This window comes from Dicentrarchus labrax, unplaced genomic scaffold, assembly GCF_905237075.1.
Source record: "Dicentrarchus labrax unplaced genomic scaffold, dlabrax2021, whole genome shotgun sequence".
Classification (NCBI taxonomy): domain Eukaryota; kingdom Metazoa; phylum Chordata; class Actinopteri; family Moronidae; genus Dicentrarchus; species Dicentrarchus labrax.
The window spans coordinates 30840468-30856655 of NW_026136713.1; the positions used below are offsets into that span (position 1 = coordinate 30840468).

At 40.8% G+C, this 16188-nt stretch overlaps 1 protein-coding gene across 6 annotated transcripts in view; it reads left to right on the forward strand.

Annotated features, from left to right (window-relative positions):
• The window catches only part of si:dkey-237h12.3 (teneurin-3), a 134815-nt gene that overhangs the window by 100436 nt on the left and 18191 nt on the right, over positions 1 to 16188 (forward strand). For 4 of the 6 annotated variants that reach the window (XM_051420400.1, XM_051420403.1, XM_051420402.1 and 1 more), the window contains 6 exons: positions 10 to 129; positions 2393 to 2654; positions 3572 to 3839; positions 4853 to 4996; positions 12866 to 13115; positions 14905 to 14925. In XM_051420400.1, coding sequence (XP_051276360.1) covers positions 10 to 129; positions 2393 to 2654; positions 3572 to 3839; positions 4853 to 4996; positions 12866 to 13115; positions 14905 to 14925 — 1065 coding nt within the window. The remainder of the gene's footprint in view (positions 1 to 9; positions 130 to 2392; positions 2655 to 3571; positions 3840 to 4852; positions 4997 to 12865; positions 13116 to 14904; positions 14926 to 16188) is intronic. The other 2 variants (XM_051420401.1, XM_051420405.1) reach the window with 1 other exon arrangement.

Here is a 16188-nt window from a genome sequence, read left to right on the forward strand (position 1 = left end):
CCCACACAGCCTGGCGTCAGTCATCCGGGGTCAGGTCCTCACGGGAGACGGGACGCCACTGATTGGAGTCAACGTGTCTTTTCTGCACTACCCGGAGTACGGCTACACCATCACACGGCAAGACGGCATGTAAGGGAGACTCTCTATGCACAGATGCATCAGTTTGAACAGCATGCAAGGACACACAGCCATCCATTTGCATTTATCAACACTGGTTTAGATGTTCAGATTAACAGGACTCCCTCATAGCCTTTACTGTGTGGACCGCTGTCCCCAGACCAGTATGGAAAAATGCAGAGAAAGCTGTCCAACAGTGGGAGAGTTGTCCTGGCAGTTATCCAAAAAGTGCTCAAAACAAATTGAAACAGCAGCACATTGTGCCCTAGAACAATTCCTCATGCAAATGTCACAGTGGCGGAGGCCATTTTGAACCAGGCTGTTTAAAATGCATTGAATCAGCAAGGGTAGAATCAATCTGCCCGCGGTGTAGTAAAACATGGGATTACTGTCTGACCTTCTCCTGCTATTACCACAGACGGGTTCTTAATAATGGTAGTGCAAATACATACAAGACAAACGTATGTCACATATTTTACAGAAAGGGTTCACCTCAGATAGGAACTTCATTTTGCAGATGGTCGCCGGAGATGGTGAAGCGGGCCTTCATTCAAATTCAGCAGATAGAGGCTGTGTTTATGTGTTGCCAGTGTGGAATAAAAGGCTTATGAGTGGCAGAGAATTGTACAGCTGTTGCTATGAAGCACAATCCTTGGGTCCCCAGATAGCTGAGGATTAGCTGATTTCTTCAGATATTCCGCCCTGTAACTCTTCTGACAAGGAGCGTGATAAATGGTCGGGGATAATCACACTTGGTTAGCCAACAGATCCGCTCAGTGTGTTAAGAAGGGGGGGCAGCATCAAAGCCTGGCCTCTTGCAGCTGTGAGCTCCCCACTGCCCAAAGTGGAGAGAGCTTGAGAAGGAAGCTGTTTTAGGTCAGCTGCACAGCTTGGCGGTTGGCGTGTGTGTGTGTGTGTGTGTGTGTGTGTGTGTCATTCGAAGTGTGGGTGCGTGCATGAGCGACGTGCATAAGCATTTGAATCTGTGAGTGTGTGTGTCTTTGTGCATGTGAATGCATGCAATGTCACCACACAGATCCTGTACCCCCTGGGTAGTGGAGCTCGCCGAATATATAGAGCAGCACTTCAAAGACTCGCCCTTCATTTCCAAACCAGTAACTTTTCCCTGAGTAATGTCGTACTAATTAAAACCAGTTCACCAGAGGAAACTCCCAAGACTCCAAACCAAATTCAACCATAAAGTGTCTTCTTACACCATGCCTGGTTAAACAAAAGTCATAAATTAGATTCAGTGAATGATAATCATATATGGAGGCAGTACAGAGGGAATACACTTGATAAGGAAAAGTTCTCTCTTCCATTGAAAACGCATCATCAGGCTTACTCCTGGAAACGAAATATTTACTTTGATACTTTGCACTTCAAGAGAAATTCCACTTTATTACAACCTTTTTTTTTTTTTTACATAGTTCTGGCCATCATTCCTAACAGTAATAACACTGTAAGTTTGCTAAAAAGAAGTCAGATGGAAAAGACAGAGAATAATAGAGCTCAAAGGATATGTGCAGGGGGAGGAAGGACGTCAAATTCCTCCCCGCCAAGTATGCTTATCGCAGTTTTGCGTGTACACAGTTTTCCTGTGCTGTGTGTGCAATGAGGCATTATTACCTTTATGTTCGACATAAATATATGCGATGATTCAACTTGTGAACAGACCTGTGAATATGCCTTAACAGCGGCTCACTAGAGAGATCTTTAATTGGAACATTGTGGTTGGACAAAACAGATGACAGTCTAATAGTGTAATATTCATGATGCTCAGCACAAATTGCTCACGATGTACAAGGAAAAATCACTTGTTGATGTTTGGTACGAACCTTATTTACAACATGGCCATCAGGACAACATATTGTCTGATGAATAAGTGTAAAGCCTTATGTAAGGCAGAATTAACTTTAAATCCAAGACCATTAGCTGTAGAAGCAGACAGTCTCCCTGAAGAGGACTGACTGTTTAGGTGATTTAAGTGAAACTGAAGAACTGAAGTCCTTTTCATTTTTTATTGTTTATTATGTGATGTTATACTTTTGTGTAAAATGTCCTTAATTTCTGACGAGTTCTTGTGAATGAATAATTATATACAGATCTTCATATAGAACTCAGATGTACTAGTGAGCACATTATCATAACAAATAGAACAGATGGCCAAAACCATGAACACAATACCCCAGCTGTACAAAACTGGAAGTTTCTGCAGATACTGCTAAACACACTCTACTTGTCAGTGATGCTTTCTGGTTTCCTGATGTTGAAGGTTTGACCTCCTGGCCAATGGAGGAGCTTCTTTGACACTGAATTACGAGCGCGCCCCGTTCCCAATGCTGCACCGTACAGTGTGGCTGCCGTGGAATGTTTTCCACGTAATGGACACCGTGGTGATGAAGCGGGAAGAGAACAACATCCCCAGCTGCTACCTTACTGGCCTGATCAGGCCCAACCCCCTCATCCTGGCTACGCCCCTCTCCACTCTGTACAAGACCTCCCCAGAGGACAGTCCCATCATCCCTGAGACCCAGGTGAGACTGCAGTCACAGAGGTGACCTAAGGAGATCATATTACAGGGTGTTTATGGTCATGTCCAAATTTGTGCTCATATCTGATTGTTTTGAATGACTTTAATAATTTGACCCATGTTTGATCTCAATATTACAAGCAGCAGTGTTGGAAATACACAAACACGGAGTGACGATAATACTGTTATCTTCCTTTTACCATGGCTTCTCTCGCTTATTTTAAACAGTCAGATTTGCCTTTCAGTTTGCCTTTGAGCTTTGATTGAATTGAGGCGTCTCCCCAAATACTAAGCCATAAATTGCCTCACAGTAATACTGATAAATTCTGAGGGCACATCGCATGGAGGTTACATGCCTCAGGATTTGGTTTCTATCCATTTGGCTCAAATCAGAGTTGAAAAACCCTGAATGCAAAATGTGACTCTGCAGCTTTTGCTGTTTAAAACTGATTAGGGGAAAAAATAGATCTGTGTTACATTTGAGAGGGGAAAAAAATGCATTTGGACCTGCTTCAGCATGAGCATAGCGGCAGTGTGAGGTGAAACAGCTGGGACTCAAAAATAAAAATAGACTTTAGATAATAATAAAGAATTGATGAATTGTTTGGTGTTTACTGAAGAAAGACCAATATATTCTGTGCTTTTGTATAAATAAGAACTTGCATATGTCTGTATTACCTTGGCAACAATCCAAATTTCTCTTAGGTGGTTGAATGGCTTTAAACTGAATGGTAACAGTGAACTACAATGTTGGAAGTGCAATGTATTCTAATATTATATCACATAAATATTACATACAAAGCACTGCAATTAGTCATTCCCTACATTAAATACCAGCAACCCCCTGTTGTTCCTGTTACTTAAGGTGTACACTCCTCACTGTTTATTTGGCACCAGTCTGACTGCTAATTAAAATCATAGGTTCTTCATGAGCAAGTGGCCATACCAGGCAGTGACCTCAACCTGGTCTACCTGAGCTCCAGGGCAGCTGGCTACAAGCCCATCCTCAAGGTGCTCCTGACCCAGGAGCGTCTCCCCTTTGGCCTGATGAAGGTCCACCTGATGGTGGCCGTCATGGGCCGTCAGTTCCAGAAGTCTTTCCCTGCCTTCCCTGACCTCTCATACACCTTCATCTGGGATAAAACAGACGCCTACAATCAAAAGGTCTTTGGCCTCGCCGAGGCTGTGGGTGAGTACCCGCTGTGAAGCTGCCGACTGAAGATGTTGCATAAGCGTAGGTTCACTGTCAGATACCCGAACTTCCTTCAGGCAATGAACCTTGGTTGAACTTTGGGTCCTTGGTTGAAGATTGATTTTATTTTTAAAGAATTCAGGATTATTAAGCCAGGGATTGCTTTTGTCTTGCAATAAAGATTTAGCAGGTGGTGTGAAATCCTGAAATCCCCCAGTGCTGCATTTTTGAAGGCCACTGCTCTTTTGCTGACTTCTTTGTTTTGCATGTATGATATTTCAGCAGCAAAGCAGTGACTAAAATTCTGCCTATGAGGCAGTGGCCTGATGAAAGAAAATTCAGCAGAGTCACATATAGTGACAATAGTCACAATAAAAATGATGATAAATAAAGGATAAATAATAACAGAATATTTTGATTGGATCATATGTAGCAGAATATCTTAATTATGATTTAAATGATTGTTCTGAATGTATGTACACATTGTTTTTACAGAACTACATGCAGTAACACTTACATCTTAATGTTCTGCTCTTTCCAAAGTCTGAAGAAGGCTCATATATTACAAAGAAAAAAACTCTCCGCCCTGACAATCAACAGGATTCACTCATGGCTTATTGCCCAAACCATATCACAGTGTTTGATATTTACTGTAATGTGCTCTATCTGAGCCTTTATTGTTTAAATAATTCATGCCACTTTACACACTACTTTCCATTGTGGTTTATTTTCATTTACACACACACACACAAGATAAAACACACAAATGAGAGGAGAGACCATAAAACACAAACTGTGCAGGTGAGACACAGAAACCCCACGGGTCTTCTAAAATCATCCCAGCTGGAAGAAATCACATAGTCAAAGAGAAAGCAGAAGCAGCAAATACAGAAAACAGCCATAACGTGCACTGAATGTCTTATATGCTACAAGCCTCATTGCTGCCATAAGTGTCAGGTAAGGAGGTTGCAACCTTGCTCACCATAGGCATCTGCCATCATTACTTTCAGTGTCAGTGGGATATGAATATGAGTCCTGCCTTGATGTGGTGCTCTGGGAGAAGAGGACGGCGGTGTTGCAAGGCTATGAACTGGATGCCTCCAACATGGGAGGGTGGATGCTAGACAAACACCACATATTGGACATTCAGAACGGTAAGAAACGGTCATATATTCAGTATATGTGTAAGTGTGTGCATGTGGGGCAGAGATAGGTGGCCTCTTAGGGTTACAGGCAGGTGGTCTTTACTCTGAATCCCCGCAATAAATACTTGAATCAAAATGAAATATGGTTCGTCATCCCATCTGCAGATAATAGAGGAGAGTTTTGAAGGGCCGATCATTCACAGTAATGACGGAATAAATCAGTGACTAAGTCACCAGGGTGCAGGGTTTGCCACGATTCCACACTACTCAGCTATTTTAGGAAGAAGACGGCCTTTTGCTGCTCATGAAGGCTCACGCTTTTGATGAACAGGCATCATGTTTAATTCTTGCATGAATTCAATAAACTAAATTAATTTCTTTCTCTGTCATCAATCAGAAACGCTTTAATCGGCAAGTACAATAAATGGACATGAGTTTGTCTTTGTCGAGCTGGTGCAGAGACGCGGGAAAGTGAAACGTATATAATGAAACTATCAAATATACGTACAGGACAGCGTCGTTGCTGATTTACCAGTAGCAGGAGATCACACGCCATAATCTGGAGAATTCAGTGCCACGTTACAACTGTGCAGGCAGTAATATGACTGCAATCAACAGAAGCAGGCCTCAGGGTAGTGTGCATTGTCAGTTTGCCAGGCTGCTGTTTTGACATTAAACCCACTCCGGCTCAGAATCATTGTTCCAGTTGTCCAACACAATTTGTGGCCCTTTCATCTTGAAATAGTCAAGGTTACCGTCTTGGCCTTCAGCAGAGTCCTTAGTCTCACACTGTCAGATTGGAGTTTGTGACTGGATATATAGCCATTTGTTGTTGTTGTTTTTTTTTTTTTTTTGCTGGAATTTTTTTCTTTTGTTTTGATGCACTTAATGTGTGTTTTTGCTCATTTTTAATGCATTTTAAAAGCAAACTCATTTGCTAATCTATTTGAAACTTGCATTTGAAAAGTCAGATTGGAGGGTGGATGGATAGAAAATAGTAGAAAATAATGTAGATATGAATAAATAAGACTTCCAAGTGGCATACAGAAATAAAAATGATTTCTTCTGTTTCACTGGCAGCTATGTTAGAGGTTCTGTGAACAACAAATGCACTGGCAATTATACCTGTACAAATGGTTTTCTTAGTTCTAGATGGATTCTTGTGCTTTTGAGCTCCAGAGTCTGAAGACTTTGTTTGATATTTATTTCAGCGATAGCATCAATGCTGCAGTGCCTGGCATGGTTATGATTGATTTTTCTTCTGATTCAACTTTATTTACATTATTCAAGGAGAGAAAACATAAAGGGTGGCAGTCGTTACAGCTGATATAATTTGTAGATGTGGACCAGTTGTTCTCAATCTGTCTTTTCTCATGTTTAAGTTTCTACACAGTCCCATAACAAGTTCAGGATCAGTTTGGCATTGGGAAGTACAGTGTAGTATACTTGCATGCAGACTGATCTGTGCTGAAATAATGTCTTGTGTCTTGTGGTGCAGAATCTCAGTTTAAGATGAAATTTTGCTTTATATTCCAGGCAATATGACTTGGTATTAACATCCCTACAAAACATCTAACATTACCTAGCATGCCTTTGTACTACCTTCCACTCATCATATGTGTATCATACGCCCACACTCACTCAATCAGAGGTCGTACAGTTCACCTAACAGGTAGGAGTATCACTCTTTTTTTGATTCGATCCCCGTTGCCATGCACAAGTAAAGCTGACAGGAAGTCAGTTCCTCAAAAAGCAGCAAATGTACAAATTTAGCTTCAAGTGAGTTTTTTATCAGCCAGCAGGTTGGCCATGAGCAGCTATCAGCACCTTAGTGTACAGTACATTACTATGATGTTGCCAGTAATGACCAAATCCAAAAACTCTTTGGATTTTTGTTTTACAATTATAAAATTGTATGTATTTATCACCTCAGTATGTGAAAGAATAGTAGTAGTTTATAAGGCACTACCAGTGGGTCTGGCGAGGTTGCATAGGTCAGTGAGGTTCACTGGTTTAACAGCACACTGTTGAAGTGTTTGTGCAGCTAACTGTGCATGAAAATGGACACCGCTTTTATATTTATTCATGGTGCTGATATTGATATTGTATTGCTATATGTATTCCTCTTCATTTCTACTGACATCAGAAAAAGCCGACCATTCACAATTACGGTATATATGCTGTGTCTCCACAGCCCTTATGTGTAGTTATATTAATGAGGAGGTTTACATGGGCTCTGGGGGAGCTACAGAGCCTTTCTTAGATGCCTTCTGCAACCGCCTGACACAAAAGTATAAATCTGACTTCAGCCAGTCTCTTTGCCCCCTTCCGTCGAGCTTTACATGAACTTCAGAGGTTGCTTCTGTTACCAGATATTTTGGCAACCCGAGGAGGTGGTGTGTAACTAGAACTCCATTCTGCCTGCTTCTTGAATATAGTCTTTTATAGCATCTTACATGCACGCCCACAATTGGCAGGAGCAGTAATCATCCCACAAACACTCAGTGGATTTGCACAGTAATATCATCCATGTATTCCGCATGTATAACAGTCTCCTCACATCTCAGAGATTGCACAAACTGTCTTTTGTCGAATATGTTTGCGGAAAACATGTCACATAACCAGTTTCTAGAACCAAGCCTTCCTTTACTTTGTTCAAACCTTGATGCTACTTTGTCCTGCTTCTTTGTTGAACAATAAAAGAAGAGACACGGGGGCCCATTGCCGTACCCAATCTGTCAAGCCATCCCAAACGTGAAGTTTGTGAAGTGTGCAAAAGAACACTGAAATATGCTTCTAGCTTGACTGCTGCCGGTGCCTTGTGTTTCATCCCACCTGTCTCAAAGTGTAGCACACCCATCTCCAAAGCCTTCACTGTGGCAGCATCACAGTTGGAGTTGTAGTTGTTGTGAGATGCGTTTGTGATCAACAGATAGGTGCTGCACGTGTGATATGCTAATGTCTGCTGCATCCTTTATTAGACTGAGCTTTGGTACATGTTTGGATTTATCAGAAAATTGGATGTTACTGTGCATGGAAAATCATCATGTGCACGGTTGTACTTGTGCATGGAAACAGTGATGACAGAAATAAAACAACAACCAGATGGTGTCGAGTTTTTCTCGTGCAGTAAATGCTGCAGTATCCCTGAGGCTTTTTCACACTTTTCACATGTCCTATTACAGCGCCGCCCCAAAAATAAATTGCAACGTCTGATGAAATTGAAAAGATTCAAAAATTGTTTAGCAAACTTGTGGTGTTCTGTCTGACAGGAGCTCAATTTGCCAAAAGGGTTTCATGCCACAATCCTATTAGCTCAACCCAAAGACGGTGAGCTCTTTCAGTGAAATGTTTTTGTTATCTTTGCTATGCTAGTTTATACTGTGTTCACATCAAAGTTTCATACCTCTATCTGTAATCCTATCTGCCTTTGCCCTCACACATACATGTTTACCACGGAGGTTGTGAGTAGGCACCTAGTTTTTAATCCCCTTGCATTTTCTCAATCCAAACTGAATTATTCACTCTTGCATTCAGCCACTTTTTGACATTTGAGATTTATGGCCCACGTGGGCTTTTGGGCAAGGAATGCAGTTCGATATCCTCAGCCGGCATGAAGATGAATCCAAATATCACCGTTTGCTTTCATTGCTGCTTCAGTATTGATTCTTTAATGCTGTAAACCTTGACTAATGTCTTCACCAAATATGTTAGCGAGCGGTGGTCCTCTGTAGCTGCACGGCGGTTTGGCTCCAGACGTTTTCTATCGCTCTGTGTTGTGACTCCTGCTTCATTTTCGCACCACTTCGAACGTCTGAGGACTTTTTCTCACACAGTTTGTGGCAAAAGACCCGAGCAAAAGCAGTATCTCTCTCTCTCTCGCTCTCTGCCTCCACTCTAGAGCCTGTCAAGCTAGATAAGGCAAATTGCTGGTGTCTGTGCTTTAGTCGTGTCCTCCTGCCCCTCCTTTCTTCATTACAAGTGGATATGCCTTCCCCTCAATCTGCAGCTTGTCTCTATCTAGGGTAACATAGCTGATTCTTATTGGACACAGCCAGAGTTCAGCAACTCAGTATCTGAGTGTACTTACTGTACAGCTCACGCACATGCTGCATTTGAAGCACTGAGAGGTTTCCTGCCCACTTTTAGCCTCTATCATGGTGGATCAGTGGGAGACTGGGTGGTATCTGGGAGAATGATACAGGGCAGAGGAGAACAAAGAAGGACAGGGTGCAATTAAGACACACTCCCGCGCCTCCCCTACCAATCTCTGCGCTCTCTCTGTGTCACCAAGGTGACATTGCTCACGGCGCTCCAGTTTTTTATCAGGTATAGATGCGCTCGGCCTTGCGTTTGTACCATTAATCATCTTGGAAGCTGTGATGTTGGCATTAAGCATTTTTTTCCGACTACATGACTCATATTATCTTTTATTAAAGACATGTTTACCTTCTGTAAATGATTCTAAGAAAGGAATCAATTGATCAACGGTGACCAATTCAATGGCAGAATATGCGTATTCAGAGAAGGTGGAATGGTGGCCTTGTAATTTGGGACAGTGTAAAGAGGAACTATCAGTTCTATACACAGGAGGTCAGGAGGTAGGCTGCGTGTATGTGAATGAAGCAGAACAACAATTTCCTCTCTTTGCTCAAATATTTCTGTAATGACTCTTTTTCTGCTTTATTTTCTATAATAGAAAATGGCCTTCATGCTTGAGCCACGTCTCCACACTCGCATTCACCATCATATTTTGGATTGGTTTCAATATATTTTTGTTGTCATTTGGCAAATTTAATTTCTTTTACTATCAGTCTGACTTTGTGTGAGTGTTTGATAATGTGCTAAAAGCTGCGTGATGTGCAGTTACATTACATTATGGGCTTGCTAGATGGAGGAGCATTGGAGTGATCTTGGAGCAAGAGAGACAACAGATTCTAAGACTTCTCTAAAAAAGCCTTTTCTCACTATGCCAAGCGAAACACTGATATGTCTCTTTCACCAACTTCTACCCAAAACTCAAACACGCCTCCACACATTCGTTTACTAATCAATGAGCAGACACATGCCTAATGGTTGATCCATTCAGCTGCCATACTTATACTTTGACTTGAAATCTCCTCTGCAAAATCTGTCGAGGGAGCACTACTTGTTTCAGTCTGTGCAGAAAAACAAACCTTTGCCAAATTGTATAAAATTGTATTTCTGCTTGTCTCACATAATGCTAGCTGTATCCTTTTTTTTGGAGAAAGTCTTGTTTACAGTTTCATCGATTTTCGACCCAAACTGTGCTTCAAAAACCAGAAAGTAAAAAAAAAAAAATTATATATTGAGTGACTCCAAAGTCATTTTAGTCCGGACGCTGTTGGAGTCCCCCTGTTCAGCCTGGGGCACTGGATAGTCGGAAGCCAAAATTCCCATCAGTGCAGCACTCCAGCTGAGACGTCACAAGCTTGAGCCTTGCAACAATCATCAGCAGTAATGTGTCATGACCAAGTGTCCTTGAGGGAAGAAAACTGAACCTTAATCTGCTTGTTCATTCCGAGTTAAATCACATAAGAGCAGCAGAATTGTGTGTGTGAAAGTGAAAGAGTATAGTGTCCATACTAAGTGTGGCGTGATCGTGGGGGGTAGCTGATGATTAATTATTGTACTTAATCCGTTCCATTACGCTGTCTAATAGCCTATGGTAAGACTTGTGTGTACAGTAAACTATGATGGAAGTGTAAATAGAGAGGACCACGGCAGCATGCCAAAATGACCTCAGCATTAAATGTTTTTCTTTTTTTTTTTAAAGCTGAACGTCAGCCAAACTGCTAGACTGCTGTAGTGCTGCAACTGATCCATGTCCTACACACTGCATTAGGCTCCTGGATATTACAAATGTCTTTGTCTTCACCGAGAATGTTAAGGAGCTATTACACAAACAGACATTAAAATTCTAGTCAGATTACATAGCTTATTTGTTATTTGTAGCCATGTTTCTGGGTGCAGCGTCACCCTCCCAGCTCAGTAAGAGTTTTCATCACAGTGTGCGTTTCATTCAGTGAGCAGGCGCATGGATCACAGTTCAATTAAAGTCCCAAGGTCGCGCGTTTGATGGCGTCACGCATAAAGCCGTCTCCCGGACCTATTTGTCTTTGTTAGAGGCTCATGTATAATTCTCTCGGATACAAAAGACGGATTGGTCAGATCGTCCTGTCAAGAGTCTCGCCGGACTGTGCCTTCACTTGAATTTGCCCTTCAATCAATTAAATCAATAAAAGCAACTAATCAGAGAAGGGACAAGCAGCATGGCCGCACGCTCGATTTCACATACGTCGAGGGTTACGATGGCTTACGGGATAACGCTGTGGGAGAACGACATTATGTGACCATTCAGCGGTGCCATAGATCCACTAATTAGGACAGAGGCGGTGTGAATTCAAACAAGTTGCTGGATGTGAATAATTAAGGGCTTCCAACATGCACTTCTTCCCTTTGATGTGTTTTTCCCCTTTGAAGAGAGTCCCACTATATCAGTACACCCCCTCCCCTCCCCTAAAAAGCCAGTTATATCTGCTTCTTGTTAAAATATTAATCTGTTGTGACTCACTAAATTTGGTGAGTCCTCAGTGAAAATGTATGCGCCGTTATAAAGGGGCGGTACACTGCACCGTATTTATGTTTACCACCTCTCTGTGACTTGGGGAAAAGCAGCTCCCTGTCAAAGAACATTATTTTACATAAAATGTACTTCAGCTTTGTGGAAGGTTTTCAGGAACCCACTGAAGCAGTTCTGTAATAATAATACAAAGGACTGAAGTATATCAGTTGGATTGATGGTCAGTTGGTTGCCTGTGTGCTCCCTCCACTCTGCACTAGTCCATTTAAATCAGATCATGGTCTGATCTTTACTCACGATAACATAAACAAAACTCATTAAAACCACAAATTCTTCACTTTTCTAAAAAAAAACATATTACTGATGTGTTCTGAAGGCAACCTTACAAGGCCTTTCACTCTTCTGTCCATCAGCCAGCCTGTCTTATTTCAAAGGATCTACATTATTCTGAACCTGAAGTTAGTTATGGACACAATGTGGGATTATGGTTGAGCAAGTTATTATCAGAATAGAATTAAACAGCCTTAAATTATGTAATGAACAAACAACACATTTATCTTTTTATAGCTATGATAAAACAGTGTGTAAATACTGTAGATCTAAAGGAGTAGTTACCTTAGTTTTACTTCTATTTCCAAGTTTGTGAGATGGCATTTAGACCGTAATAACAGCTAGAGTCAGCTAGAGCACACTTGGGGGTATTAAGATAAAGTGAGACAAATGTTTTAATATATTTGTGATTATTAAGTTAAACAAGCCAAATATATTTACTTTAATAATTTTATAGCAGTAAGTTACTCAGTATTTGTGAGAATTCACTCCTCAAATTACTCATAGATTAATTGATGAATATTCAAAATAGGCAAGGCTTTGTTACTCCATATCTGTCTTGAAAGGAGTAGTCGAACCTTTCTGGGAAATCTTTCTGAGTTCGATGAGAAGATCTATACCAGTTAAGTGTTAAGTATAGAGCTGGAACCAGGTGCGGGTTAGCCTAGCTTAGCATTAAGACTAGAAGTAGAAGGGAAGAAATGGCTACATCACTTAACTAAAGCCACAACTTTATACATCTAAACTGTTTACAGATTAAACAAACAAGACACGACATTAATTAGGATGGCATAATTTTGTATTTAATTTTGGCCAGGTTGGTCTTGTAAAAGAGCTTCGTCTCTGGAGACTTCCTGCCTAAATAATGAGTCCAGTATTTGCTTCCAGTGACAAACACCAATTATGCTTTCACACCCGCATATAACTGCTGCTTTGTTTCCCAGGCATTCTTTACAAAGGCAGCGGGGAGAACCAGTTCATCTCTCTCCAGCCCCCTGTGATCTCCACAGTCATGGGGAACGGGCGGCGTAGAAGCATCTCGTGCCCCAGCTGTAATGGGCAGGCCCAAGGCAACAAGCTGTTGGCGCCGGTGGCACTGGCGTGGGGCATCGATGGAAGTCTGTATGTCGGAGATTTCAACTATATCCGACGCATCTACCCATCTGGCAATGTCACAAGTATCATGGAGCTCCGGTAAGATCAAGGGCCCATTATGGGGAATTGTTTAAGAGAATGTCATATCTAGTTTTTTGATTAAAAAAAATCAAAACAGGATAGTTATTGTGCAACCTGTTGACTTGTGTCGTTTTAATATGGTTAAATTGCAAGGTTTAGGTGTTAACCTTTTATATGAAGGAATTTGTATAAACTGAAAATGAAAGGACAAAATGTTACGCTTCTGTTTTGTGTTATATTACCAACATTATAGTGCTTGCATATGCATTATATATGTATGTAATATGTATATTGTTTATATTTATTTCCAACTCAAGTTCAACAAGAACAAATAAGAACATGCAACATACTGTAGCTGACCCTTAAAAATGTAAAAATATGAAAAATATGGACAGTTAGGGGGGAACTAAAATAGCAGGGTGGACAAACTTCCAGTCACACAAGTCTTTCCCCTACCCATAGAAATTTGAAATCCTTTCCCTATCCATCTCCATAATTAGGAAAGACATCCTGTCTTCAGCGTGTAATTGGGATGATTTACGCCCTCATGCCAAGTTGGCTTCTCTCAGCAATGACTCTGATTCGGCCAGTTGGCTTATTTCAGTGGCAGATGTTGATTAAATGTACATTGGGCCATCATCCTTCATGAGACACATACATGACAAACATATGAAAACTGCCTTGAAGGGAAACAGGTCACCACACTGTTGGCGTGCAGTTGTATATCAAGTGGTTTGTAAATTGCTGTTAAAACTACACTGTCCATTGACCAAAACACAACAAATAAAACATTTCTCTCTACTTCAGGAACCTGCCGAGGTATCTTGTGCAGTGATCAGCCACTACAGCGAAGTTCTTGTGTGGCGAAGTGTGTAACAGTATGAGTGGGAAGCAGGGTGCTGCTGTAAAGGAGAATGCATGCTCAGCAGCCCTTTCCTAGATAAATAATGGTTTAAGAAATGGTTTGTGTCTCCAAGCAACTATTTTACTTTGTTTACAAGGAGAAACACAAAACACTACAATGAAGACTTATGCGAGCCAAATTAAGTTTAGTCTGACGGAAAAGACACACTAAAAAATGTTATTTTACTTTAGATAGCAGTTGCAGTGCAGATTTTACACAATACAGTAGAAAAAGTGTTTTTTGCATAATATATCACATCTTTATTGCTTGCAGAATATTGGCTTATTTAGTATTTAATGTTAGTTTCTTCCAAACATTTAAAGACCAAAGTGGTTTCAGTTTTTCATATGTATGATGGATGCTTGTTGTATAGGAGTCCAAATACTCCATATGGGATTCCCTGAACCTCTTTCAACTGCATTTAGATTCTGGCTTCAGTGGCCAGTGTAACAAGTGGCAGAATCAATATTTCGATATGAGTGGTCAAATTGAGATAAACAGTGGTAATGCTGGATGGGGCTTTATAAAGATGGGAGTACATATTTTCGTCTCTGTGGGCTGTAGTTCTAGGCCACAGTCCCGCCTCTCCACTTTCTGCCAAACGGATTGTCATTGCCTGTGACTTTCTCAAGTGGCTGTGTTGATTCTTCAAGGGGATACTTTGACTTTCTGAGTTTCAGCTCTGTTTTTTCTTGACTAGATACTGTGAGGGTGAAAAAAAGGCATTTTTTGCTAAATTTCCTGTCCTTGTTCTACTCATGGTTTCAATGAGAAATAACTCATTGAATGGTTTTTCGCAAAAAATCATAATAACAACCTTAAATGTATCCTTTTACAATTTACCAATTTCATTGTCTTGATTCCTTTTCCCTCTTTTCCTGCTCCCTCTATACCCTGTCATAGAAATAAAGACTTTAGACACAGGTAGGTGTATTATCTTGCATTGCATGTTGCATTAGTATTCTTTGTTCATCACCATCTGTATCATTCTCTTTATAAGTATATGAATAACTCTTTCTTTTACAGTCGCCTTTAGCACCAGTGATTACCATGTGTAATTATAACAAACCAATTATAGCTTGATTACATAAAAACATATATATATAGTTAACACCTAATGTAATGTAATGCAGTCCAATATAACAGCGTTGCAATAAACAGTGCCATTGTGAAGCTTATAATTACATTTACAGAGATGGTGTTTGGCAGATGCTCTTATCCACAGGGGATTACACAGCTGCTTTGTATTCATGATAAAGACAACAGAATCAGATCAAGTGAGGACGCACATTGTTGGCAATTATGTTGTCCCAGTGATTAACTGGACTGTAAGTGCTGGAGGTGCTACACAGACTAAACTGGACTAACTTTGTTAAGTTGGCTGTCAAAGTGGTGTCTCTGGTGTGATGGGATTATGTGATATGGATATGTGACTTTTGTATAAATTTAAAATTTAAACTATTCATAAAGCTAGCAGCAGTTTCCTCATCGTTGTCTTAACGCAGGATGCATTGTCTCCCCGTCATCTAATTCTAGCTGCTCAGATCAAATGCCGTACTATTTTGCCAATGCCTGTATCCAAGCATTTCCTTGTAAGCTTTGTAAGCTCCACATGACCACCAGAGAAGATAAATAAAGCTGTCCAGTGCAGTTAAGTGCAACATGACTTGTTATCAGTCACCAGAATAAACCCTGTTTTGATTTTCCTCCAAAGGTCTGTGTAGCTCTGATGATGGAGGATAGATGACCACTGTCAGTCCATGTGACTGATGTTTCCTTTAGGTTTATTTTGTAAAATGGACTAGACCTAAAAGGCAACAACAGATTAGATTTTCTTTTGTTCAGACCAAAGAATACAAACTACAGGTGTGAACGTAGCCACACTAATTTAGGAAACAGAGCTAAACTTGACCTTGATGTATGTTTGAAATAAAACTTGTAAAAGCTGAAACATGCGTCTCTGGGCTGCACGTAGCTGTAGCTGTTTCTTTTATATTTGAGTAAGACAACTTTTTTTTGTCTGTTTCGTGCCCACCTCCCAACAAGAGCTAAATTAATCAATCGGATTCCTTGACAGGCAGGTCAGCATGACACGTTTTGGGAGGCGTGTGTGTCGGCTCCTCTGTCAGGCAGAGAGACTGGAGGAGAGGTTTAAGTGTGTCTTTGCAGAAGAATAATTGGAGGGAT